Source organism: Rhinatrema bivittatum, chromosome 8 (genome assembly GCF_901001135.1).
Source record: "Rhinatrema bivittatum chromosome 8, aRhiBiv1.1, whole genome shotgun sequence".
Classification (NCBI taxonomy): Eukaryota; Metazoa; Chordata; class Amphibia; order Gymnophiona; family Rhinatrematidae; genus Rhinatrema; species Rhinatrema bivittatum.
The window spans coordinates 255,243,582-255,268,830 of record NC_042622.1 but is presented as its reverse complement, the minus strand read 5'-3'; the positions used below and the strand labels follow the sequence as shown (position 1 = coordinate 255,268,830).

Below are 25,249 nucleotides of genomic sequence, written 5' to 3'. Positions count from 1 at the left end.
GGCTCAAGGACCGGAGTTGGCCACTTCTGGTCTATACATTTCACAATTTAAAACGAGAAGAGGGAAACTGATCTTCCCTCCACCCATTAGCCCCCATTTCACTTTGTTGCCAGTGTAGTGAAAATTTTAACACAGTGGTATTTGCTTCCAGTCCTCAAGGGTTGTAAACGGGTCAGATTTTCAGGATACCACACCTGGTACAGGCAGAATCCCCACGTGCAGTAGTGTGGACCAGTATTTCCCCAACCCTTTCCTGGGTGGCACATCTATCCAACTGGGTTTTCAGGATTGCCACATGAATATGTAAGACTGGAGACCCAGTATTTGAATATGCATATGAGAGATTTGCAATGTGGCAATCCTGAAAACCCAACTGGATAGGTGTGCCTCCAGGAGAGGGTTGAGAGATACTGGATTAAACTGACAGATCTCGCATCACCATGAACTTGTGCAAATTTTAGCCTCCTGTTCAAGTGTGCACAAGATGACATACTCCTCCCAAGATTTACCTTCATGCACAAAAAGCCATGCAAGGATTACCCAACCTACCAATCTGACTGGCTGAAATCACTCTGCGACTATTGCAAAGTTTGTTCCAGGAAACTAAACACAGAGCTCAGTCACAGGAGCAGCAGGTGTGACTCCAAACACACAATGACATTTGCTTTTACCTGGTCCAGCCTTGGTGGGGGCGGGGCAATTCCCACTCCAGGAGGCCCCGAGTGAGATGGTGGGGGAGGGTTTCCTGGCATGGAACGTGATGGCAGAAGGGTCTGCTCCCCATCCTCTCCCCTCAGCACTGGCCGGTTCAACACAATGCCAGTCTGTCAAAGAGACAATACATACAAAGACACTTTCAACTGGTATATCCCTGCCAATGTTCCTTGTAAGCTGTGTGCATGTGTACACAGGTAAACAGCACACAAGGAAAACAGAACTGTGTTTTAAAAGAACACTGCACATGAGAATGTTTTGCTAACAGCCCACAAAAAATTAGAGGGAACATTGCTCTCTTCAGAGAAATTGTTTTCAAATGGGGATATTTTACAATAAAGCTGTTGTAAAATGCCTTGGATATTCACATACTTGCAAGGTGTATGTCTGAAGCCGCTCAATCAACTCCTCCCGACTCCCTGTAAACAGCAATCTCAATGTTAGTTGATACTGATAAGAAAACAAATCCATAATTCTGAATTACTTCATCATACATGCGGCAGATTTTCTGCTCATGCTGACTTCAGAATCCTCCGTCTCACCTCACTGCACCATCCTATCAGCCAGCTTTCTATCACATTCTCGCTCCTTGCACCACAAACTAAGGCCGTGTTGGAATAAGATGCATTCAGTTGAGCATACATTGTCACACAAAACTTTACTCCTGATTTAATAAGAAGCTCAGCACATAAAAAAATGTGCACACGAAAGTAAAACTGTGCACACAACTTAGCATCCCACGTTAATCAAAGCATTAGCTATAACTTTCCAAAAGAGAGATGTGCGCAAGTTTAAATCCTATTTTCTTAACAATGGAAATGTAACTCCTGGTCAGAGATGGAGTTATTGGATTGGTGTCAATTTAACTGGCTAAACTGAAGAAATTACTTACCTGATAATTTAGTTTTCCTTAGTGTAGACAGATGGACTCAGGACCAATGGGTTATGTGCTCCCCTGCTAGCAGATGGAGAAGGAGTTATGTTTCAAAGCTGGCGTCACCTTAGATACACCCCTGCAGTTACCTCAGCCCTTCAGTATTCTCTTTAAAAACCATTGTGGACAGCTTTCGAAGAACTTTATTAAAACGATTAAAAACAGATAACTGTACTCAACCAAACGCTGAATCCCAGCAAGATTAAAGATGCCCTGATCTAGGGATTGGGTGACAGCTTAACCGTAACTTCTTGGAATCAGTATTCACCTGATGGGCGATTCCTTGGCATGGTTCTTTGGTAGTCGTGGGTGGGATGCTGAGTCCATCTGTCTACACTAAGGAAAATGAAATTATCATTAAGTAATTTCTTCATTTCCTAGCATGAAGCCAGATGGACTCAGGACCAATGGGATGTACAAAAGCTACTCCTGATCAGGGCGGGAGGCTGCCCGCAGTCCGGTTAGCACCGCTCTTGCAAAGGCTGAGTCCTTTCAGGCCTGAATGTCCAGGCGATAGAACCTGGAGAAGATGTGCAAGGAGGACCACATTGCCGCTCGGCAGATTTTGACAGGAGACAGTAATTTAGCTTCCACCCAGGATACTGCCCGAGTCCTTGTTGAATGAGATTTAACTTGAAAGGGTAATGGATTTCCTGCCTCTACATAAGCTCCTGTGACCACCTCCTTAATCTAGTGAGCTATGGCAGCACGCAAAGCTGGTTCGTCCTGTCTCCTTCCACCGTGAAGGACAAACAAGCGGCCCCGTCTTGCGCACCGGTTCTGAAAGTTCCAGATACTGCACCAAAAGCCTACTGATGTTTAAATGGCGGAGGCGGTAGTCTTCCATGTCCTTGTGCCTATCTAGGCATGGCAACGAAATGGACTGATTCACATGAAACTCCAAAACTACCTTGGGCAAGAAGGATGGAACGGTACGAAGTTGTAATGTTCCTGGGGTCATCTGGAGGAATGGTTCCCAACACAACAATGCCTGTAGTTCAAAAATGCCACGAGCTGAGCATATCACCGCCAGGAACACAGTTTTCAGGGTTAATAGGCATAAGGACAGACTGCGCAGCGGCCAAAAGGAAGACCCTACCAAAAACTCCAATATTAGATTAAGATTCCATAAGGAAACCAGCCACCACAGGGGAGGATGGAGGTGCTTTACCCCTTAAAGAAAATGGGGTAAAGCACCGATGCGCCAACAGGTGGGTTCCGTTCACCTCGCCTCTGAAACAGAAGAGAGCTGCTACCTGGACCTTCAAGGACTTAAGGGACAACCCTTTATTCAAGCCATCCTGTAAAAATGCCAGAACCAGAGGGATTTTGGCCATCCGAGGGACAACACTGTGTTCCTTGCACCAGGCCTCAAATACTCTCCAGACCCGCACATACACTAAGGACATAGAGAACTTTTGCGCTTGGAGCCAGAAGGTAATTACTGCCACCGAATATCTCCTCTTCATGAGGCGAGCCCTCTCAAGGGCCAAACCGTAAGACAAAATAGAGTCGGATCCACATGAAGGACCTTACTTTGCTGGAGAAGGTCCCTGCACAGGGGGGTCTCCACCAGAAGCCTCCGCATGTCTGCACACCACAAGCGTCTGGGCCAATCCTAAGCCACCAGAATAACTAATCCCCTGTGGCACTTGTTCTTGCAAATGACCCTGCCCGGCAGGTGCCACGGAGGGAAATCATATAGTAAGTGTTCTTCTGGCCAGGTCTGAACAAGGGTGTCTATCTCCAGGGATCGCTGATCTCTTCTGCAACTGAAGAATCGGGAAACTTTTGCATTGTGAGATAAGCAGGTCGATGGACGGAAGGCTCCAGCGATCTACCAGCAGCTGAAAGGCCGACAATGCCTATTCTCCTAGATCCAGACTCTCCCTGTTTAGAAAGTCTGCTCGGACATTGTCTTTTCCTGCAATGTGGGAGGCCAAGATCATCTGTAGGTTCAATTCTGCCCATTCCATAAGGAGATCTCTCTCCAAAGATAATTGCTGGCTCTTGGTTCCTCTCTGGCGGTCGAGGAATCTTCTGTTCCCGGTGCAGATAAGGCTGTCTTAAAATTTGAATTAATATATAGTAGAGAATCTGTGCATAATAGATATCAGTGTTTCTTAATATTCCTCTACTGGTGATTTGATTTACTAGCCTCTGAGCGCTGTGTAATAGGAAAGTCTCTCAATTTCCCTTCTTTCAAGTGCTCTTACTCTTAATTTCTGTGGTGCTCTTTCTGGGGAAAAAGTCTCTCAATCTCCCTTCTTTCAAGTGCTCTTACTCTTAATTTTGGTGGTGGTCTTTCTGGGGGAAAAAAACAAACCACAAAAACAAAAAAAAAAACCCCAAAACCCTGCTGGTTTACTTTCACTTTTCCTTCTGATCATTGCTCTGTGCTCCATTAATATCTGAGTTCTCTGTGAAGTAGAACTGCTCAGTTTATACCTTTCTCTAGGTCTGTTATTATATAATAATTATAATTGGTTCCTTGCAAACTGTCTGTTTTTTAAGATCCAGTATAACTGCATTTCTATTTTGTATAGCTGTTCTTTAATAATCTGCTTAATATTGGCACAGAAGTGCTGAGGGATCTTTAATAGCTTAAGGACGAATAAAGTTCCAGAAAGTGTCCTGCTCTACTCAGCTTGTCCCAGGTTCAACTGTTTGTTTCCCTCCCACCCACCCACCCCTGGCCTTAGATTCTAATATAGACTGACTAAATTAGCATTAGCAACAAGATAAATTAGTAAATTGTTACCATCTAAGAATCACCAACCCAAAACTTTACCAATATGAGAACTATCCTTTGCAACTGTTGTGGAGCCTTTATTCTGAGGGAAAACATCTGGAAACGTAGAACTTGCCCAATCTGTGCACAACTCTCTTCTATGAAAAAGGAGCTGACTGAGGTTAAAGCTCAATTAGCTTTAATTACAAAAAATACACCCACATTGCATTACTCAGAAAATAATTCCCCAATACCAAAGAATAACCAGGAGTCAAGAAAAAGAAATACAGTAGGCTCAGGTAGGATTACACATGTGTCCCATAGTCACCCATTCGTGACAGATTTGCAGCCAACAAGTATACCCCCCCACTCAAGCAGGTCATTAAGTAAATCATTAAAAACCAGGATTACAGTGGGCTCTGGTAGAATTGGACCAGTTACTAGGAGACACACACAGTATCAAATGCAACAAGAACAAAAAGCCTTCCCTATATTAAAAACTGAAGTCCTAGAGAAAAACATTGAAGTGTTACCAGAAAAGAGAGAAAACCAATGCATGCAGAATTTCAAGATACATAACCAAAAGAAAAAGCAAATTGAGATGGATAACTCTGGCATCAGTGGCACAACTGCAAAAGGAAAGAGTGAAGTGAATAACAAATCTCAACTAAAGTCTCATAAGGAGTACAGGAAAAGCAATAATCTTAAAGAGAGTACCTGGAAAGCTATGACCACAAATGCTCATAGTTTGGGAAATAAAATACCAGATCTGCAGGCCCTAATGATAGAGGCAGAAGTGGACATTGTTGCTATCACAGAGACATGGTTCACAGAATCTCATGATTGGGATACGGCAATACCAGGCTATAACTTGTTAAGGAAGGACAGAGTGGATAGAAAAGGGGGAGGTGTGGCTCTTTATGTCAGAAACAATATCCAAGCATCTGAGCTACAAGGAAGTTGGGGCAAGGAAGAAGCACTATGGGTAGACCTAAAAACAGATGATGGAGCATCAATTTATATTGGAGTGGTTTACAGGCCCCCGAACCAAAAGGAAGAGCTGGACAGAGACCTGGTTGAAGACATCCATAAGATAGGTAAGAAGGGAGAAGTGGTGATCGTGGGTGACTTTAATATGCCAGATGTAGACTGGAAAATCCCATCTGCAGAATCTAAAAATAGTAGAGCAATAGTGGATGCCATGCAAGTAGCTTTGTTCAAACAAATGGTATTAGAACCCACGAGAGAAGGAAATATACTCGACTTAGTGCTCACTAATGCAGATAATGTCTCTGATGTCGAGGTGGGCACCCACCTCAGCACCAGTGATCATCAAACAATATGGTTTAATATCACTAAAAGAATAGGGAAAAGAACCACAAAGACCCGAGTTTTACAATTCAAAAACACAGACTTTGAGGAAATGGGGAAGTACCTAGAGGAAGAACTAAATGGATGGGAGAATGAGAGAGATGTGGATCAGCAGTGGATCAATCTAAAAGGAGCAATCACCAAGGCAACTACTCTTTATGTTAGAAATGTAAAGAAAAGCAAAAGGAAAATGAAACCTATCTGGTTCTCAAACGAGGTGGCTGACAAAATTAAAGCTAAAAGAACAGCATTCAAAAAATATAAAAGATCCCAAAGGGAGGAGCACAAAGAAGAATATTTGATTCAACTGAGGGAGACGAAGAAATTAATCAAGTTGGCAAAAAGTCAAGCGGAAGAGAGGATTGCCAAGGAGATAAAAAATGGTGACAAAACATTTTTCAGATACATCAGCGAAAAGAGAAAAGTCCATAGTGGTATAGTGAAATTGAAAGGTGGAAATGATCAATGTGTGGAGAGAGACGAAGAAATGGCAGAAATATTAAATGAATACTTCAGCTCTGTATTCACTAAAGAAGACCCTGGAGAAGGACCATTTCTACACAAGAAGCTGGAGGGTAGTGGAATAGATGAAAATCATTTTACAGTAGAAAATGTATGGGAAGAGCTAAAGAATCTGAAAGTGGACAAAGCCATGGGGCCTGATGGGATTCATCCAAGGATTCTGAGGGAGCTCAGAGATGTGCTGGCGGGTCCGCTGTGTGACCTGTTCAATAGATCCCTAGAAACGGGAGTGGTGCCGAGTGATTGGAGAAGAGCGGTGGTGGTCCCGCTTCACAAGAGTGGGAACAGAGAAGAGGCTGGTAACTACAGACCGGTTAGCCTCACTTCGGTGGTGGGAAAAGTAATGGAGTCACTGTTGAAAGAGAGAATAGTGAAATATCTACAGTCCGGAGAATTGATGGACCAGAGGCAGCATGGATTCACCAGGGGAAGATCCTGTCAGACAAATCTGATTGACTTTTTCGACTGGGTAACCAAGGAATTGGATCAAGGAAGAGCGCTAGATGTCATCTACTTGGATTTCAGCAAAGCTTTTGATACGGTTCCGCACAGGAGACTGGTGAATAAAACAAAAAGCTTGGGAGTGAGTGCCGAAGTGGTGACCTGGATTGCAAACTGGTTGACGGACAGAAGACAATGCGTGATGGTAAATGGAACTTTCTCTGAAGAGAGAGCGGTTTTAAGTGGTGTACCGCAAGGATCGGTGTTGGGACCGGTCCTGTTCAATATCTTTGTGAGCGACATTGCGGACGGGATAGAAGGTAAGGTTTGTCTTTTTGCGGACGACACTAAGATCTGCAACAGAGTGGACACGCCGGAAGGAGTGGAGAGAATGAGACGGGATTTAAGGAAGCTGGAAGAGTGGTCGAAGATATGGCAGCTGAAATTCAATGCCAAGAAGTGCAAAGTCATGCATTTGGGGAGTGGAAATCCGAATGAACTGTATTCGATGGGGGGGGAAAGGCTGATGTGCACGGAGCAGGAGAGAGACCTTGGGGTGATAGTGTCTAATGATATGAAGTCGGCGAAACAATGCGACAAGGCGATTGCAAAAGCCAGAAGAATGCTGGGATGCATAGAGAGAGGAATATCGAGTAAGAAAAGGGAAGTGATAATCCCCTTGTACAGGTCCTTGGTGAGGCCTCACCTGGAGTACTGTGTTCAGTTCTGGAGACCGTATCTACAAAGAGACAAGGACAAGTTGGAGGCGGTACAGAGAAGGGCGACCAGGAAGGTGGAGGGTCTTCATCGGTTGACATACGAGGAGAGATTGAAGAATCTAAATATGTACACCCTGGAGGAAAGGAGGAGCAGGGGTGATATGATTCAAACTTTCAGATACTTGAAAAACTTTAACGATCCAAAGACAATGACAAACCTTTTCCAACAGAAAAAAATCAGCAGAACCAGAGGTCACGAGCTGAGGCTCCAAGGAGGAAGACTAAGAACCAATGTCAGGAAGAATTTCTTCACGGAGAGAGTGGTGGATGCCTGGAATGCCCTTCCGGAGGAAGTGGTGAAGTCCAAAACTGTGAAGCACTTCAAAGGGGCATGGGATAAATATTGTGGATCCATCAGGTCCAGAGGACGCATATAAAGAGCAGGTAGTAAAATACTGCACGGAGCGGCAGTAGCCACAGAGGCATTCACGGAGCGGGATGCCAGTGGCCAGTGGTAGGTGTCCACCTTCATGGAGCGGAAGGATGTAGGGCTGTCATCTCCCAATTAAATAAAAAACAAAAACAAAAAACAAAACAGGGATGGGATCCATCAGGTCTAGAGGACACATATAAAGAGCAGGTAGTAAAATACTGCACGGAGCGGCAGTAGCCACAGAGGCATTCACGGAGCGGGATGCCAGTGGCCAGTGGTAGGTGTCCATATAAAGAGCAGGTAGTAAAATACTGCACAGAGCGGCAGTAGCCACAGAGGCATTCACGGAGCGGGATGCCAGTGGCCAGTGGTAGGTGTCCACCTTCACGGAGCGGAAGGATGGAGGGCTGTCATCTCCCAATTAAATAAATAATAAAAAAACCCAGGGATGGGATCCATCAGTTCTAGAGGACGCATATAAAGAGCAGGTAGTAAAACACTGCATGGAGCGGCAGTAGCCACAGAGGCATTAACGGAGCGGGATGCCAGTGGCCGGTGGTAGGTGTCCACCTTCACAGAGTAGAAGGATGAAGGGCATCCATCTCCCAATTAAAAAAAGAAAAGAAAAAAAGAAAAAAAAACAGGGATGGGTTCATGGGCTTATAGGTATTACCAATTATTAGGCTTTTCAATATTTGATGATAGTTAATGTGACTTTCAAGGCATTCTTCACTTTCGGTGCATGTCCGGCATGACTCCTTGCTTCAATGACAGGGGAAAAGAAAAACTGATACTTCACACATTTCCAGCATTGCCCTCTGCTTCATGGCAGAGAGCTATGCTGCCGCTTACCCAACTAATCAAACTTAATATTTCACTTGGAAGCAGCTCCAGCACTGCTCTCTACATTAATGGTGGGGGTGAAAAGGGAATTAGAACATAAGGTTACTAAGAGCCAAGAGAAACAGTTAAGTATGAGAACAAATGTGTGAAGCTTGCTGGGCAGACTGGATGGACCGGTTGGTCTTCTTCTGCCGTCATTTCTATGTTTCTATGTTTCTATGATGTAGGCTACCGTTGTGTTGTCCAACATCACGCAGACCGCCTGACCCTGGAGCATGTGGCTGAACTGTAGACACACCAACCTGACTGCTCTGGCTTCCAGGCGATTTATGTTCTAGCACGCCTCTTCCTTGGTCCAATGCCCCTGGGCCGTCAGTTCCTGACGGTGAGCTCCCCAACCTCAGAGGCTCGCATCTTTCGTAAGAACTAGCCAATTCGGTGGGGACAGGCTTACACCCATGCCACCACTGGAGCAGAGAACGTACTTCCATCAGTAGGTGGAGGCGAATTGATTAGTCTTGAGACAGCGGGTTCCAACCTTACAGCAGGGAGCAATGGGGTGGACACGTGTGCGCCCTTTGCCCATGGTACTACCTCCAGGGTTGACCCCATCAAACCGAGGACCATAAAAATAACTCCACACCTTGGAGCACATTGCGTTCATCAACCGATGCACTTGGAACATCAACTTCCTTATCCATGAGGGCAGGAGGAAGACCTTGTCCTGCTTGGTGTCAAACTGGACTCCCAGATATTCTAAGGACTGGGAGAGCTTGAGATTGCTTTTGTCCATGTTCCCGACCCAACCAAGCTCCTGAAGCAGAGACATCACACTGCTGATCACCTGGAGACTCTCTAACGATTTCGCCCGGATCAAGCAGTCGTCCAATTTTGGGTGCACCAGGATTCCTTCTTTCCACAGGGCCATCACCATGACCACCATAATTCTGGAAAATGTTCTGGGGGCGGTGGCCAGGCTGAAGGGTAGCGCCCGGAACTGATAATGGCAGCCCAGCACTGCAAAGCATAGGAAACGCTGGTGGTCTTGCCGGACTGGAATATGAAGGTAGGCCTTGGAGAGGTCCAGGGAGGTTAAGAACTCTGCCGGTTGTACAGCCATTGTAACAGAGCACAGAATTTCCATGCGGAAATGAATTACTCGCAGATGTAAATAGATGAAATAGATGGAATAATGCCCCATATTTTCTTGGGGTGTAGGTACTGGAATCATAGCCCTCAACTTGAGGAGCCTTATCAAGGTAGATTCCACTGCCAGCTTGTGCTGGAAGTGACATGGAGACATCATGAATATGTCCCGAGAAGTGCTGCGAAACTCCAGCACATATCCTTCTCATATGATATCCAGTACCCATTTGTCCGACGTGATCTCGGCCCACCGCTGGTAGTAGAGGGATAGTCGAGCCCCTAACTCTTCATTCCGTGGATGGGTCGGCAAAAATTCATTGGGGAGTTCAGGCTGAACCTGAACCAGCCCCTCTCTTGGGTTGTCGACTCCGAAAGGACTAAGACCTTCCCGAGAACAAAGATGTCTGAAATGTCAAGTTCCTGTAGGGCTGAAAGCATTGGGAGGGGTACAATGGATGATTTTAATGATAAGTTACAAATTTTTACTAATAGGTCTGAAATTTCCTTTTTTAGTTCCTTCAGCACTCTGGGGTGTATACCATCCGGTCCAGGTGATTTACTACTCTTCATTTTGTCAATCAGGCCTACCACATCTTCTAGGTTCATCGTGATTTGATTCAGTCCATCTGAATCATTACCCATGAAAACCTTCTCCATTATGGGTACCTCCCCAACATCCTCTTCAGTAAACACCGAAGCAAAGAAATCATTTAATCTTTCCGCGATGGCCTTATCTTCTCTAGGTGCCCCTTTAACCCCTCGATCATCTAACAGTCCAACTGACTCCCTCACAGGCTTTCTGCTTCGGATATATTTAAAAAACCTCCTGTCGTGTGCATCCTTTAAAGCCGCTCTTCCCTCTACTGGGGTAGTTGTCCACTTCGACACGGCACAGATCACTTTCGGGAAGCACAGCGTTCCTTGGCCACTGGGTCCAGGGCCTCTAAGGCTTGACCCCCTTTAAAACTGGCCTCCGGTGCGTCCCACTCCAGGTCAATCAACTCCTGGATGGCTTTCAGCATTGGGAAATAGTAAGAGGATTTCCGAAGAAACACAAAGTTGGGGTTCCTTTTTTGTTCCGACAAAGTCTGTGCTGGACACTCCCAGAGTTTTGAGGGTCTGGGAAACTTGGGCGGCAATTCATCTATGTGGAATAACCTTAGCGTAGTCTGGTAAGAATTCCAACCAAGAAAAAGGTCACTGGGTCCATACCTAGCCCAGGGAGAACTAGGGTAGGGGCTGACCTGCCCTCTCCTGGAGATGACACAAGCCCAGGGTTGCTTAGGTCTGGGGCGCTACCGGAGGCTGTGGATGACCCATCCTCAGATGGGTAGGGGCCAGACCTGGAGAAGCTCTGACAGTCCAGCCCTCCCGGGCCTCCTCACAGTGCTGACACAGGACTGATACAAGGTCAGGCTGTGTGACCCTAATATGGCAGGTGGCACAAAATGGCAGGTGGCACAAAGGGCGCTTGTGCTTCTTATCTACCAGAGCCATAGTTCCTGCGACTTGTGCGTTCAGTCGGATAGCGCCTGAGCTCAAGCGCGCACAGTTCTGTCCTGACCTGAGCAAGCACGGCAACAGGCTGTGCGCGGGTGCCTGCCCGTGGTTATGCGCTCAGTTAAGCGTCCAGTTGGGCGCGCAGTTATGCGCTAAGGAGCATGGTCAGCTATGCGGGCAGGAGCGTGCATAACTCGGGGCACGTTAGGAGAACAGGAACATGCGCCCCCTCCGGGCGCGAAGGACGCTTTAGGTGCCCCGGGACGCATGTACCTCTGCGCGTGATGGCCACTAAGCGCGCACATATGCGCATAGTAAGGGCACAACAGGGCCAGCCTGCACAGTGCATACTGGACGGACGGTAGGGAAGATAGAGCCGCACAAAATCACGCGCAAGACGGCGCCTACCACATGGAGTGTCCACCGAACCTGGAGCAGGACCTAGCCCATTGGGGGGGCCGCTCAACCTGCTCAGAAACCCCCTGCCCTTGCCACGGCAGGATCGGGGACATCATTGGTATAGCTAGTCGAGCAAAGAGACGGGAGGAAAGACTTACCAAAGCCCTTCCTCGATTCTGGATCAGAGGAGTTCTTCTTTGCTTACCTGAGTTCAGCGCTTACCAGCTGAGTCCAGAGACGGTCTCCGGCTGCGGGGGGAGAGGGCATAGGCTGTCACTGCTGCACTTGGCTTCCTGTATCCGCTGCCTTTCCGCAGCAAGTCCACACCAGGAACAGGCTACTGGACCAAGGCTCACCTCTGAGGGATCTCGGAAATTGTCTCAGGAATTCTCAACTGGGGGAGAGACCATTAGATATCACCTCAGGAGAGCAGGGCTTGATAATCTCCAATTTAGAATCGAAATATTTTTACCTCTAATGAGTATTGTGTTCCTTATAGGGAGAGACAGTCCTCATCTACTAGGAGACGGAAAAATACTCAATGGCTGAGATCACTGCAGGGGTATACCTAGGGAGACGTCTGCTTTCAAATCTGACTGTCTCCATCTGCTAGCAGGGGAGCACATAACCCATTGGTCCTGAATCCATCTAGTTACACGCAAGGAAAATGTCCATTTTGAGGCATCATTTATAGAAGTATGTCGAAACAAGATGTGTCATAAGCTACAAGCATGGTAAGCACAACAAGCTTCACCACACTGTACAATTTCACATCTCTAGCTCATTTGCGTGTTACACAGCAGGATGCCAAAGATGCCTCTTTTTAACATAGCATGCCCATGAATACAAATTATGCATATCGTTGGGGGCCTTAGTTCTGAACAAAGGAAGATTGGGTCCAAAATGAAACAGGGTGACTTTTGTAGAAAAAAAAAAGATGCTCTTTCAAATGACAAAGAAAGAATTAAGAATTACACAGTAGAGATATTTGTACCTGAAAACTGGCAAAAATTTGCTTTAAAAAGCGACATTGTGTCTGTAAAGCCTCTGGGGTAGATTTTCTAAATTTGCACGATCATGTACTTTTGTTCGCGCACCAGGCGCGAACAAAAGTACGCTGGATTTTATAAAATCCAGGGGTCGGCATGCGCAAGGGGGTGCACATTTGTGCAACTTGCACGCGCCGCCTGTTCCCTCGCCCTCCCCCCACCTTCCCGGCCCTATCTAAACCCCCCCCCCCCACCCTTTGTTTCATGATTTACGCCTGCTAAAAGCAGACGTAAATCTACGCGCGCCAGCAGGCTGCTGGCACACCATCACCCGACCCGGGGGCTGGTCCGGAGGCCTCGACCACGCCCCCAGGCTGCCGCCATGCCCCCGGCCCCACCCCCGCAACGCCGCGTCACGCCCCCAACACATCATTTCGGACACGCCCGACACGCCCCTTTTACAAAGCACCGGGACTTACGCCCGTCCCGGGGCTCTGCGCGCGCCGGCGGCCTATGCAAAATAGGTGGGCCTGCGCGCGTAAATCCAGCCGGATTTACACGCGCAGGGCATTTAAAATCCGCCCCTCTTAGTGCAAATCTTATACATATGCACCATGGCCATGACTACTGGTCCAATCAGGGCCTGTATCAAAGGAGCAATGAGGAGTCAAAGTAAGCCTTATATATTTCTTTTGTAACATTTTTCACATACTTTGCTGGCCCACAATAAGGGAGACAAACTGATTATGTGCAAACTTTGCACTGGGACTTGCCACCAGGGGGTTGTACCAATCCACAAAATCTCAGGCCTCTGAGAGGTGTTGTTGGACTGCATCACCTGGACAAAATGGCCATTTTAGGTTGCATGGAGCATGGTACTCAGAGGTGACCTCCATTCAACTGCCTCTAGCTCTCCAACCAATGAAGATCCAGATGAAAATGTTAGTACATTTTTGTTTGAGACCCTAGAGAATATCCATGCAAAATTTTGTTCGCTTTTGAGGACCTGGCCTACTTGATATGGAATGACCCTATAGCATGTCCAACATGTAGGCTATCCCGGCCTCCCACCGGGCCGCCTGTGAGGAATTCTTCTCCTGAGCCTTCTGCACCCAGCATAAACAGGCCCTCTGCATCGGGCTACCACAGGCTCAAGTTGGAAACCTCAAACATCCGTTTTAAAGGAAAATTAGTTTCTTACCTGATAATTTTCGTTCCTGTAGTACCAAGGATCAGTCCAGGACACCTGGGTTGTGACTCCGCACCAGTAGATGGAGACAGACTAAAACTTGTGGGCGGAGCATATATGCCCCTGTGCCAGTCACAGCCCCTCAGTCATACGTAATGTCAAAGTAGAACACAACCAGAGAACTAAACTAGCTAGAAACCGCTAATAGAACGGGGAAAACACCCCTCCAGGAAACAGACTCTCCAACCGAGAGAGTTAAACAAGCGGAACAAAATAATTCAGAACAAAGAGCGGACTCTCCATTACTTCAGCGTAGCACTGCGGGCAGGATCCTGGACTGATCCTTGGTACTACAGGAACGAAAATTATCAGGTAAGAAACTAATTTTCCTTTCCCTGTACGTACCAGGATCAGTCCAGGACACCTGGGATGTACCAGAGCTAAATTACCGAGGGTGGGAAGCAGAGAGTCCCGCTCGGAGTACCCTCTCTCCAAATCCCCCGGGATCGGTAGCCCGGACATCCAACCGGTACTGCCTGATAAAGGTATGCAACGACTTCCAGGTAGCCGCCCTGCAAATCTCTTGAGGCGATACCGGAGAAGCCTCCGCTCAAGATGCCGCCTGCGCACAAGTCGAGTGAGCCCTCAGGCCCACGGGAAGCGGTTTTCCCCGCACCCAGTACGCCGAACCAATGGCCTCCTTAAGCCACCGGGCGATCGTTGTGCGAGACGCTGCGGCCCCTTTCTTAGGACCAGAGAACAGGACAAACAGATGATCTGTGACCCGAAAAGGATTACTGACCTCCAGATATCGGAGGAGGGACCTCCGCACGTCAAGCTTCCGCAATTCCCTCGCTTCCGGAACAGAGAACTCCCCGCCCGCCAAAGCGGGCAGTTCCACCGATTGATTCATATGAAAAGACGACACCACTTTCGGTAGGAAGGAAGGATCTGTGCGTAAAGAAACTCCGGAATCGGAAATACGCAACAGGGGTTCACTACAGGACCGGGCCTGCAACTTGGAAACACGCCGTGCTGAGGCGATCGCTACCAAGAACGCCGTCTTAAGAGTGAGATCCTTAAGAGTCGCGCGTTTCAAAAGCTCAATAGGCGCCGTGCATAGGGAGGAGAGAACCCAGTTGAGGTTCCAAGCCGGACAAGGAAGACGCAAGGGAGGACGAAGGCGTTTGGCACCCCGGAGGAAGCGAGCAATGTCCGGGTGGAGCGCTAGGGACGTACCACGGACCGTACCCCGCAAACAACCGAGCGCTGCCACTTGAACCCGAAGGGAACTGCACGCCAGGCCTTTGGCCAGACCAGCCTGGAGGAACGCCAGAATGTCGGAGACGGAAGCCGAAGTGGAGACCACCCCACGCTGCACGCACCAGTCCTCAAAGACCACCCAGACACGGACATATGCCAGACGGGGCCCTGAAGGAGCAGGCCCGCCATTCCGTGAAACCGAAGGGGCGCCGTTACCGCCAGCTGGGCGAGGTCTGCGAACCACGGCCGGCACGGCCACTCCGGTGCCACCAAGACTACCTTGGCCGGGTGCAATTCTATGCGCCGTAGAATCATGCCGATCATCGGCCACGGGGGAAACACGTAGAGCAGCACATCCGTCGGCCAGGGAAGCACCAACGCATCGACGCCTTCTGCCCCCCGTTCTCGACATTGACTGTAAAATCGCGGGCCTTCGCGTTGTGCCACGTGGCCATCAGATCCATGTGGGGCACCCCCCACGTTTTGCAAATGAGCAGAAAAGCTTTGTCCCCCAACTCCCACTCTTCGGGATCCAGACGATGAAGGCTGAGAAAATCCGCCTGCACGTTGTCGACTCCTGCAATGTGAGACGCTGCTATGTTGCTGAGATGTAGCTCCGACCAGGCCATCAAGCGCTGAGCCTCCTCCGCCACCTGGGGGCTCCTTGTCCCGCCCTGGCGGTTGATGTATGCCACTGTGGTCGCATTGTCCGACAACACTCGAACTGCCTTCCCCCGCAGCAACGGCAGGAAGGCTTGCAGGGCCAGACGGACCGCTCTGGTCTCTAGGCGATTGATAGACCACTGGGCTTGCGACACGGACCATAGGCCTTGGACCGAGCTCCCCAGGCAGACCGCTCCCCAACTGAAGAGGCTGGCATCTGTGGTCACCACTGTCCAGTTGGGCACCTGAAGAGAGACCCCAGATGACAGATGCTTGGGATCCAGCCACCAGGACACCTGGGATGTACCAGCAGGCTGGACCTCGCGTGTCCCTTGAGTGGAAGCGGTAGATGGAATTCCTCCGAGACCGGCTTCCAGCGGGATAGTAAGGATGACTGTAATGGACGCAGATGAGCGAATGCCCAGGGAACCAGTGCCAGCGTTGAAGCCATAGACCCTAGGACCGTAAGGTAGTCGCAGACCCGCGGTTGGCGGAGAGACAATAAGCGACGTACTTGAGCTTGCAGTTTGCACCTCCGTTCGTGTGACAGGAACACCTTGCCCTGCTTCGTGTCGAAAAGAGCTCCCAGATATTCCAAGGTCCGCGTGGGTGTCAGATGACTCTTGCTGTAGTTGACCACCCATCCTAGGGACTGCAGAAGGTGGAGGGCCCTGGCTACCGCCATCCGACACTGATCCTCGGACTTTGCCCGAATCAACCAATCGTCCAGGTAAGGATGGACCAGGAGACCTTCTCGGCGCAGCTGCGCCGCCACTACGACCATCACCTTCGAGAATGTACGTGGGGCCGTCGCGAGCCCGAACGGGAGCGCTCGGAACTGGTAATGCCGCCCTAGAACGCAGAACCTGAGGAAGCGTTGGAACGATGGATGAATGCCTATGTGAAAATATGCCTCCGTGAGATCCAGGGAGGCTAGGAACTCGCCGGGCCTTACCGCAGCGATGACTGAACGAATCGCCTCCATTTTGAAGTGAGGAATCCGAAGGCATCGGTTCACCCCTTGAGATCCAGAATGGGTCTGGACGTGCCGTCTTTCCTTGGGACGATGAAGTAGATGGAGTAACGGCCCTTGCCGTGTTGGCTGACCGGGACTGGGGAAATAGCTCCCAAGCCTTCTAAGCGTTGGATGGTGTCGAGCACCGCCGCCTTCTTCTCGGGAGCTTTGGAAGGCGAGACAAGGAACTTGTCCGCTGGGGTGTGAGCAAAATCTAACGCGTAGCCGAGTCCTATGACCGTGAGGACCCACTGGTCCGACGTTACACCGGCCCATCTCTCGTAAAACGACATCAACCGTGCCCCGCCGTTGGGAACGGCGTGCCGAGGCTGCGGCGAGAGATGGGCCGACCCCCTTTCATTGCGAAGACTTGGGCGCCGTGATTGCCAGAGCACCTCCTTGTCTACCGAAGCGCCTACCTCGAAAGGACTGTTGCTGCCACTGCGGAGTACGGGAGGAGGAAGACCTATACGAGCGCCCGGACGACCTCTGAGGACGCGACCTCCTGGGACCCCGAAAACGAGATCTGGCCGAAAACGAGGACCTCGCCCAGGATCTATCCTCGGGAAGCTAGAAGGCCCTGTTTTCCCCCAGGGAAATCATTAACTCGTCCAATTCCTTGCCAAACAGCAAATTCCCTTGAATGGTAGTGCCCCGAAATGAGCCTTGGAAGAACCATCCGCCGCCCAGTTGCGCAACCACAAAAGTCGGCGTGCCGAGACAGCCGCTACCATGGACCTAGCCGACGTGAGCAGCAAATCGTGCAGCGCATCCGCGCCATATGCTATTGCAGCTTCCAAACGATCTGCCTGCGCTACCTCGTCTGCGGATAAATCCGCATTGGCTTGAAGAACCTGGGCCCAGCGCAGACTGGCCCGCATAGCGAAATTCGTGCAGATGGCGGCCTGCACTCCCAGCGCGGAAACCTCGAAGTCTTCTTGAGCTGCACTTCCAGCTTCCTGTCCTGAAGGTCCTTGAGAGCTGCCGCGTCCGTGACCGGAATGGTAGATCTCTTTGTTACCGCGGAGACCGCTGAGTCCACCTTGGGGAATATGAGAAGGTCCAGCGCATCCTCCGGAAGCGGGTAAAGCTTGTCCATGGCCTTACTGACCTTCAAACCTAACTCCGGGGTGTCCCATTCCCGGGACAGAATATTCGTCGAGGAGAAATGAAACGGGAAAGCCACTGCCGGACCCGAGAGACCTAACAGGACCGGATCCATGTTTGCTTCCTGACGGACTACCACCGGAGGAGCTTCTATTCCCAGCTCCTGGAGAATGGCCGGAATTAAGGGTGGCAGTTCCTCCCTGCGGAAGAGCCGGACCACCTTGGGATCATCACCTTCCACTGCTTGGGATCCCTTTCCGGCGCCTGGCTGAGCGGATTCGTCCGTCCCATCTCCGTCGGCCCCTTTCAGGGGCTTCTCAGGGGAATCAGAGTCCACCCCAGGGGGGGGAAGCGGAATCGGCTTCCTGTGGGACGCCACGAGGAAGCCGCGTACTTCGGGAAGGGCCCTGGGACCCCTCCGCAGCGCCCTTAGGATTGCATGACGTCTTCCCTGGGGGGGGCCTTGCGGGGTCCCCCCCCGGTCGCGCTTACTGCGCTTACACTTTAGGACTTTGCGCAACAACAGCGCCAAATCCTCCGAAAAGGACCCCGAGGCTGAAGAATCATTCTCTGAAACCCCCGGGGACCAAGGGCCCCCCCGAGGGGACCCCCCCTGTATCAACCCGCTGAGGAGAAAACGCGGGAGGCAGGCCCGAGGCTCCTGCCGTTTCCCGTGCCATTTCACGGTCCGAGGCCAAAATGGCCGCCACTCCCGCGCTCAGCGGGAAAAAGTCTTGGGGCCGCTCTGCCGAGCCCCCCCCCTGCGCGGCGGCTATCGTGCGCTGCGGGATCGAGCCCCCCGGATGACCCCTCTCCGCCCGGGAAGCAGGCTGCACACAGAGCACCGCGGGAAAGCCGCGCGCGCGCCGAGCCGCAGGCCCTACAGGCCGAGCCACGAGGCATGCCGACGAGCCGCGGCGAAGAGCGCAACGGGAGAAAAATTAAATTTAGCGAAACCGGCCCCCCTGGCCTCCCCCCTGCCAGCGGCGCCCCCCCCCCGGAGACCCCACGGAGCGGCGACGCAAAGCAGCAGAGAGCTGAAGCCAGAGAGAACCGAAAACAAAAGTAAAACATTTTTTTTTTTTTTTTTTACAAACAACGCTTGTCGCTGTCCACGGTCCTGGAGCCCTAGCAGGGGTGAGTGAACCGGGCTCCCCGGTGTCACCCCTGACGCTGCTACTGGGAAAGCCGGGTCCTCGACCCTAGCAGCGGCCTCAACCAGGTGGGGGGTAGTCCCCTCAGGACCTCACAACCCCCCTGGGAGACAGGGCGGACGGGACCTCAGGGACAATTTAACAAAAATCAAAAATCCCAATTAAAAACACTAAACTGGCCTAAAACCAAGAAAAAGAAAAGAACCGACCCTGACGGAGTACCAGAACCAGGGCAGGAAGGAGCTGTGACCGGACCTGCACCATCTACTGGAGACAGAGTAAGACTGAGGGGCTGTGACTGGCACAGGGGCATATATGCTCCGCCCACAAGTTTTAGTCTGTCTCCATCTACTGGTGCGGAGTCACAACCCAGGTGTCCTGGACTGATCCTGGTACGTACAGGGAACTGAATCTCCAGTTTACGATCATGTGCATCCCTCAGTGCAGCTGAAGCTGCACTGGAATCTTATTGATCACCACCGAGATCAAAGCATCTATTTTAGGAATCACCAACAAGTTCATGGTCTCCTCCAACGAAGGATACAACTTTGCCATTGCCCTACCAACCTTGAGACTCACCTCAGGAGAATCCCACTCCTGATTTACTAACTTCTTCACCTTTTTGGGCACTGGAAAGGCCCTAGGACAATGCAGTCCATCTAGAACCAGGTGCATCCCTTCATTATCTAACTCCTCTTGGGTGACCTTAATTCCTAACTCATCCAGTACCTGCGCAACTCCTCCTTCCTGTACTAGAGGACAACCCTTGGGTTATCTCCTTCCATCTCTGATATCTCATCTGGATCATGGGCATCTTTGCCCGCAACCGGATCGGCATCAGGATCAGCATCTGGATCCCACGTGGACCACCATACACAGAATCATCAAGCCCCAGATCATCCACCGGATCCTCCTGCAGATCATTGGGGTCGACCTTGTCCTCTCCTGCAGCACGCCCAATACCCAGACGCCTGAGCAAGCCCCCACACGCACCCCCCCTCCCCACGAGGCCAACTTCGCTCTCTTAGAGAGGCACTGCGGCTGCAGGCCCAGGGCCGCTTCCCTCTGCTCCCTTCCTAGACAAATAGGCCTTGTGAAGGAACAGAATAAAACTGGCTGAGAAACCTTCCCCCTCCGTGGAATCCTCAGCCTGAATGCTCCCTTCAGACTCCCCCTCCCCCCGGTCCTGGTCCTCTGATACAGATTGGACCAAAGAAGGTAAGAGGAGAAGGGGAGTCCCTGGGCCCCCTGGAAGCATCCTGCTTTTTACTGCGTGTCTCAGCCGAATTAGGCACATTTGTGATTCCCCCCCAGGAACCTCTGCAGTGGGCCCTGCCGACCTGGTGAATCTCTTCCTGCTGTCTGACTCAGCGGAGGTCGTCCCCCCCCCCAAGGCCCAGTCCGTGCAAAGTACAGAGGAATTAAACTGGCCACATACCCTGTAGGATCCCCACAGTGAGAAGTCTGCGCCATTGTAACTGTGCACATGGTCAGATTGCAGCGCTGCATAGTTAAGCGGCCCGCAGAAGCACGCGATCGAAGGAGCCCTGCTGCTTGCGCAAGCCACCCTCCTCTAACTGCTCCAGAAGCCGGTCCCGACGAGGGACTGTCACTTTCTCCCCCCCACGGTGCTACCAGCTCCCGCTGAAGACACGCACCACCCTTCCAGTCTTTCAAGCTGCTGTAGCCTTCTCTTCTTCTTCTCAGTTTATCTCAAGGTTATCTTTAATAAGATAAACTTGAGAACAGGCATACTTCCCTGAATCCAGGCAAATGCACTGGGGAGGAGACCAAGAAAGGCAAGAGGGAGCCAGATCCCTGGCTATCAATCCCTCCGGATGCAGCAGGCAGAGGACAGACAGGGATCACCAACCCCCTGTTCGCCCGGCTCAGAGGACTGGCCCACAAAGGTGCCTAATACCTCAGGGAGCACCTATTCTAAAAATGCTGACTTTATTATTTCTTTATCCTTTTTTTTTTCCCCCAGTTTCACTCAGACTGCAGGTTTGCACCTCTACCATTTGCTGGAGACAAGAGAAATACCGAGGGACTGTAGGTAGAACACTCTTGTGAGGCAGTGCCTGAAGTTTTTTTATTCTCTGCTGGTAGGGATGCAAAACCCAGTTGTATGGACTGATCTGGGGTATGAACAGGAACACCAGGTTAAGGTTCCTTGAAGGAAATGCTCTCCTCACCAAATGACAAAAGTGTTCCGCATCCAGATGTGAAGCCAGGGCTATGCCATGAACCTTTCTTCAGAAGCAGCCCAAAGCGGCCACCTGGACTTTTAAGAGAATTAAAGGCATGCCCCAATGCTACACAGTTTTGCAAAAAGGTCAGAACCTAAGAGACCAACATCCGAATGAGCTCAACATCCTTTCTGAAGCACCATGTCTTTAAACACCTTCCACACCCTAATAGAAGCTAGAGAAGTGGAAGGTCTCCTAGCATGCAACAAGGTGGTAATGATTTCCTCTGAATTGCCACTGGTTCTTTTCAAAAGCCATGCCACATGACAAAAGCAAGTCACCTGATTCAAGAAGACTGGCCTTTGATGGAGCAACTTGAGAAAATGCCTGAGCTTAGAGGCACAGCCACTGATAGATTCATCAAGCCCTCAAACCACAGGTGACATTGCCATTCCAAAGCCACTAGGATCACTTTTCCTGGGTGTGCCTCGATATGCCTGAACACCCACAACAGAATCTCGCAGGGCCATGGAATCAGAGTGTCAAACCCTCCGCTCTAATCTCCCGCCTACAACTGAAGAAGCGGGTCACCTTGGCATTCTGCTTCCATGCCATCAAATGCAGTTGCAGAATGCACCACAGTCTCTTCTACTAGCTCCTATTCTCCACGGTCCAACACCTGCTGACTCAAGAAGTCTGCTTACACATTGTCCGCTCCAGTGACTAAGATGTTGCCAGAGCTCCCAGATGCTGGTACACCGAGTGGAAGAGTCCCTCAGCCTCTTGAGGGACCTTGAGACTCCTAGTGCCCCCTTGAAGGTCGATATAGGCCACCGTCGTTGCATTGTCCAACAGAACTCTCACCACTCAACCGTGCAACCGTGGAAAAAAGGATAGTAACGCGTTGCGAACCACCCTCGTCTTTAAACAATTGATAGACCAAGACACCTCATCTGCCGACCACTGGCCCTGAGCCGCCTGACCCTGGAAAACAGCACCCCAGCCCTTCAGACTGGCATCGGTGGTTACAACCACCCAATCCAGGATCTCCAAGTCTACACCCAGCTCCAAACTGGCCCAAGAAAGCTACCGGGAGAGACTGGATCTGGATTCCCCTGCAGTGGTAGTTGCCAGTAGAACGGCTCTGACTGGGGGTTCCAGTGGAACAGAAGTGTCCTCTAAAGAGGCCTCATATGTGCAAACGCCCAAGGGACTAGGGTAGATGCCATAGAACTCAGACCCTGCAAATAATCTCAGACTCTGGGTACCAAAAGCCGCAATAACAGATGGACCTGTGACTGCAACTTCATCACCCTGTTCTGTGAGAAACACCTAGAGAAATATTGAGGGGAAGCAGGAGGCATGCTATCTTAAGTAAAAGTATCAGTAAAGCTTTTATTCTGTCTCCATCTGCTGGTAGGGATGAAAAATCCATGTGTCTGAATTGATTTGGGGTATGAACAGGAAAGAAAATATGCTTAAGTTCAGCCCACATTTTTAACTCGGGTCTTATTACATCAGAGTCTAAGGTTGGACACCACCAGCAAAATCTCCAGAGTTCTCAACCTCACTGGCCATAAGGTATTTTCCTTATCCACTCAGCCTCTAAGTTCATTGAAGCAAGAATCTTCCTCTCCCCAATTACTGTACCTGGTACAGAACCACACACACCACTGGCCATGAAGAAAGTTATCTTCATTAACTTTTATTAAAACGCAGTGGAGTAGAAAGTGATTTTTAGAGAGAATAACACTCAAATCATTCCTAAACCTGTTTAAAAGTAACAAAACATATTATAAAGAATTATGCTTTAACATCCCCACCCTGCCAAAACAGTGGCCTTGGATGCAAGCAGGGACCCAGCGACTATGTGGCTTACAAGATCAAGGCTCAAATTGCTGTGTAGGTGGGGAAAGGAGGATCAATTGCTGAGCTTCCCTCTTCCCCTTTATAAACACTGTTCGGCAAAGAAAATAAAAATACACAGAGACCTCCACAGACCACTAGAAACAGATCTTTCCCATTACACAATCCCAAAGCTGTCCTCCAGACCCCACAGCCAGTCAGGTTGTCAGGACACCCACACCACAATGATCCATATGTACATAAATACTGGATCCATATATACATAAATCTCTACTACAAATTCCCTACTAGATATGCTCAGTACTCTCATGCACATTCATTTTAAATACCTTAGAAATCTGAATGGCCACAGGACAAATTTGGGAACCGCTGCTGTTACCTGGCCGACCCCAAAAAATACATAAAATAACCCAGAAAATAGTGGACGGTCTGACTTGGGCCTGGTGTTTAACATCATTCCACGCCCAGGTGTCTACTGGGACTTGCAGTTATGATAGCCTATAAGTTCCCAGTGTGCACAAGGATAAAACGTTGCCAGTCTCGAGCAAGCGGAAAACAACGGCGAAGATACCGGGAAGGACTTGTGGAGAGAGGCGAGCGATACTTTTACTTTGGATGTACTTGTCAGGTGATTATCCCCAGCCCCAATGGCCCACTCACCTTGCACCGGGGCTGCGATCTCAGCCAGCCGGGCCTGCAGCTCAGCTATGCTCCAGCCTACATAGCCCGGCAGCTCCACTTTGGCATCGGCCCCGTCGCTCGCCATTACTGGCAGTGGCGGTGAATGGGACTATCTGTTGATCACGCCCTCTATTACAGAGCGGAAAGATCCCGCACCTCTGCCGCTGTTCACTCCCCAACCGTCCCTGTAGCAGCGCGAACTTATGCCACTCTCCGCTTCTTGGCCTCACTCTGGCAAGAACCACTTAGGGTTGGACTTGCAACACGGCGACCTCATGGGATGACGTTACAAGCACGCCGGAAACTACGTTACAAGCACGCCGGAAACTGCGTGTCAAGCCTCCTTCTGAGGAACACGCTAAACCACGCTTCTCCTTAAGCATTCTGGGGTGATAAGTGATCCAAAAAGACCTAAGCCAGAAACAGACTGCAGGTTCCGCTTAAGTTTAAGAGCTGCAGGGACGTTGGCAAATGTAGTCCTGATAGCGTGGGACAGGAAAGGTTTCCACTTCACTGATAAATTCTGAGAGCAAAAGTAAAAATTGAAAACGAAGATTCCTTTTCTTAAGGTCGCTATCCACTTTATCCTTTTTTTTTTTTTTTTACATTCTCTGTGCTTTTCTAGTTTCTCTATGTCTTTTTTGAAATGGAGTAACCGAAACTGTATACATTATTCCAGGTGCAGTGGCACAATTGAACAGATAGTATCATATTCTCTGGTGTATTATCCATTCCTTTTCAAATAATTCCTAATATCCTATTTCCTTTTAGGAGCACTGCTGCACACTGAGATGAGGATTTCAACATGTCCAGAAGGACAAGAATCTTTTCCAGAGTCATAATCCCTAATACAGAGCCCAGCATTGTATACCTGTAGTTAGAATTATTTTTTCCTATGTACATCATGTTTAATTTGTCCACATTAAATTTCACCTGCCATATCATTTATTTTTCCATCTCATCCTGCCACACCAGTCTTGCCCTTAACAAGTGGGTTACGGACTGGCAGCTTGGCATTGGATCCTAGATCGGACCCTGGGGCCAGGCTACTGTTTTTGGCAGGCAGTGAGAGCCTATGTGTCTGTGGACCCTTGGGCCAAGGCAAGATTGATGCTACTTGCAGGGAGGAGCCCTGTAGGTTCTCACCATTGTCAGGCGGACCTAGTCAAAGCAGAGAATGGTCAGGACCTATACCAGCCCACATTCCCCTCAGGTTGAGCCTCTGGGTGCAGGGGCTGGCAGGATTTAGGTGGGATCTCTGCTGATGACAGTAAAGAAGGTCCATAGCTAGAGTTATAGGCAGGCGGCGGACAGGCGTATCCAGGCAGTGGTCAGAGGCAGGCGGTGGTCAGGCGTAATCCAAAGTCCAGGCAATGGTTA

The 25,249-nt window shown here is 49.9% G+C and overlaps 1 protein-coding gene across 1 annotated transcript in view; it reads right to left on the bottom strand.

Moving 5' to 3' along the window:
* Positions 1-24,165, bottom strand: part of SF3B2 (splicing factor 3b subunit 2) — a 329,817-nt gene extending 305,652 nt beyond the window's left edge. Inside the window, exons 1-3 of the mRNA XM_029614631.1 lie at positions 23,849-24,165; positions 1,087-1,133; positions 672-824 (exon numbers count right to left, since the gene is read on the bottom strand). Of these exons, the coding sequence (XP_029470491.1) occupies positions 672-824; positions 1,087-1,133; positions 23,849-23,954 (306 nt within the window). The 5' untranslated portion in view covers positions 23,955-24,165. The remainder of the gene's footprint in view (positions 1-671; positions 825-1,086; positions 1,134-23,848) is intronic.
* Between the last annotated feature and the right edge of the window lie 1,084 nt (positions 24,166-25,249).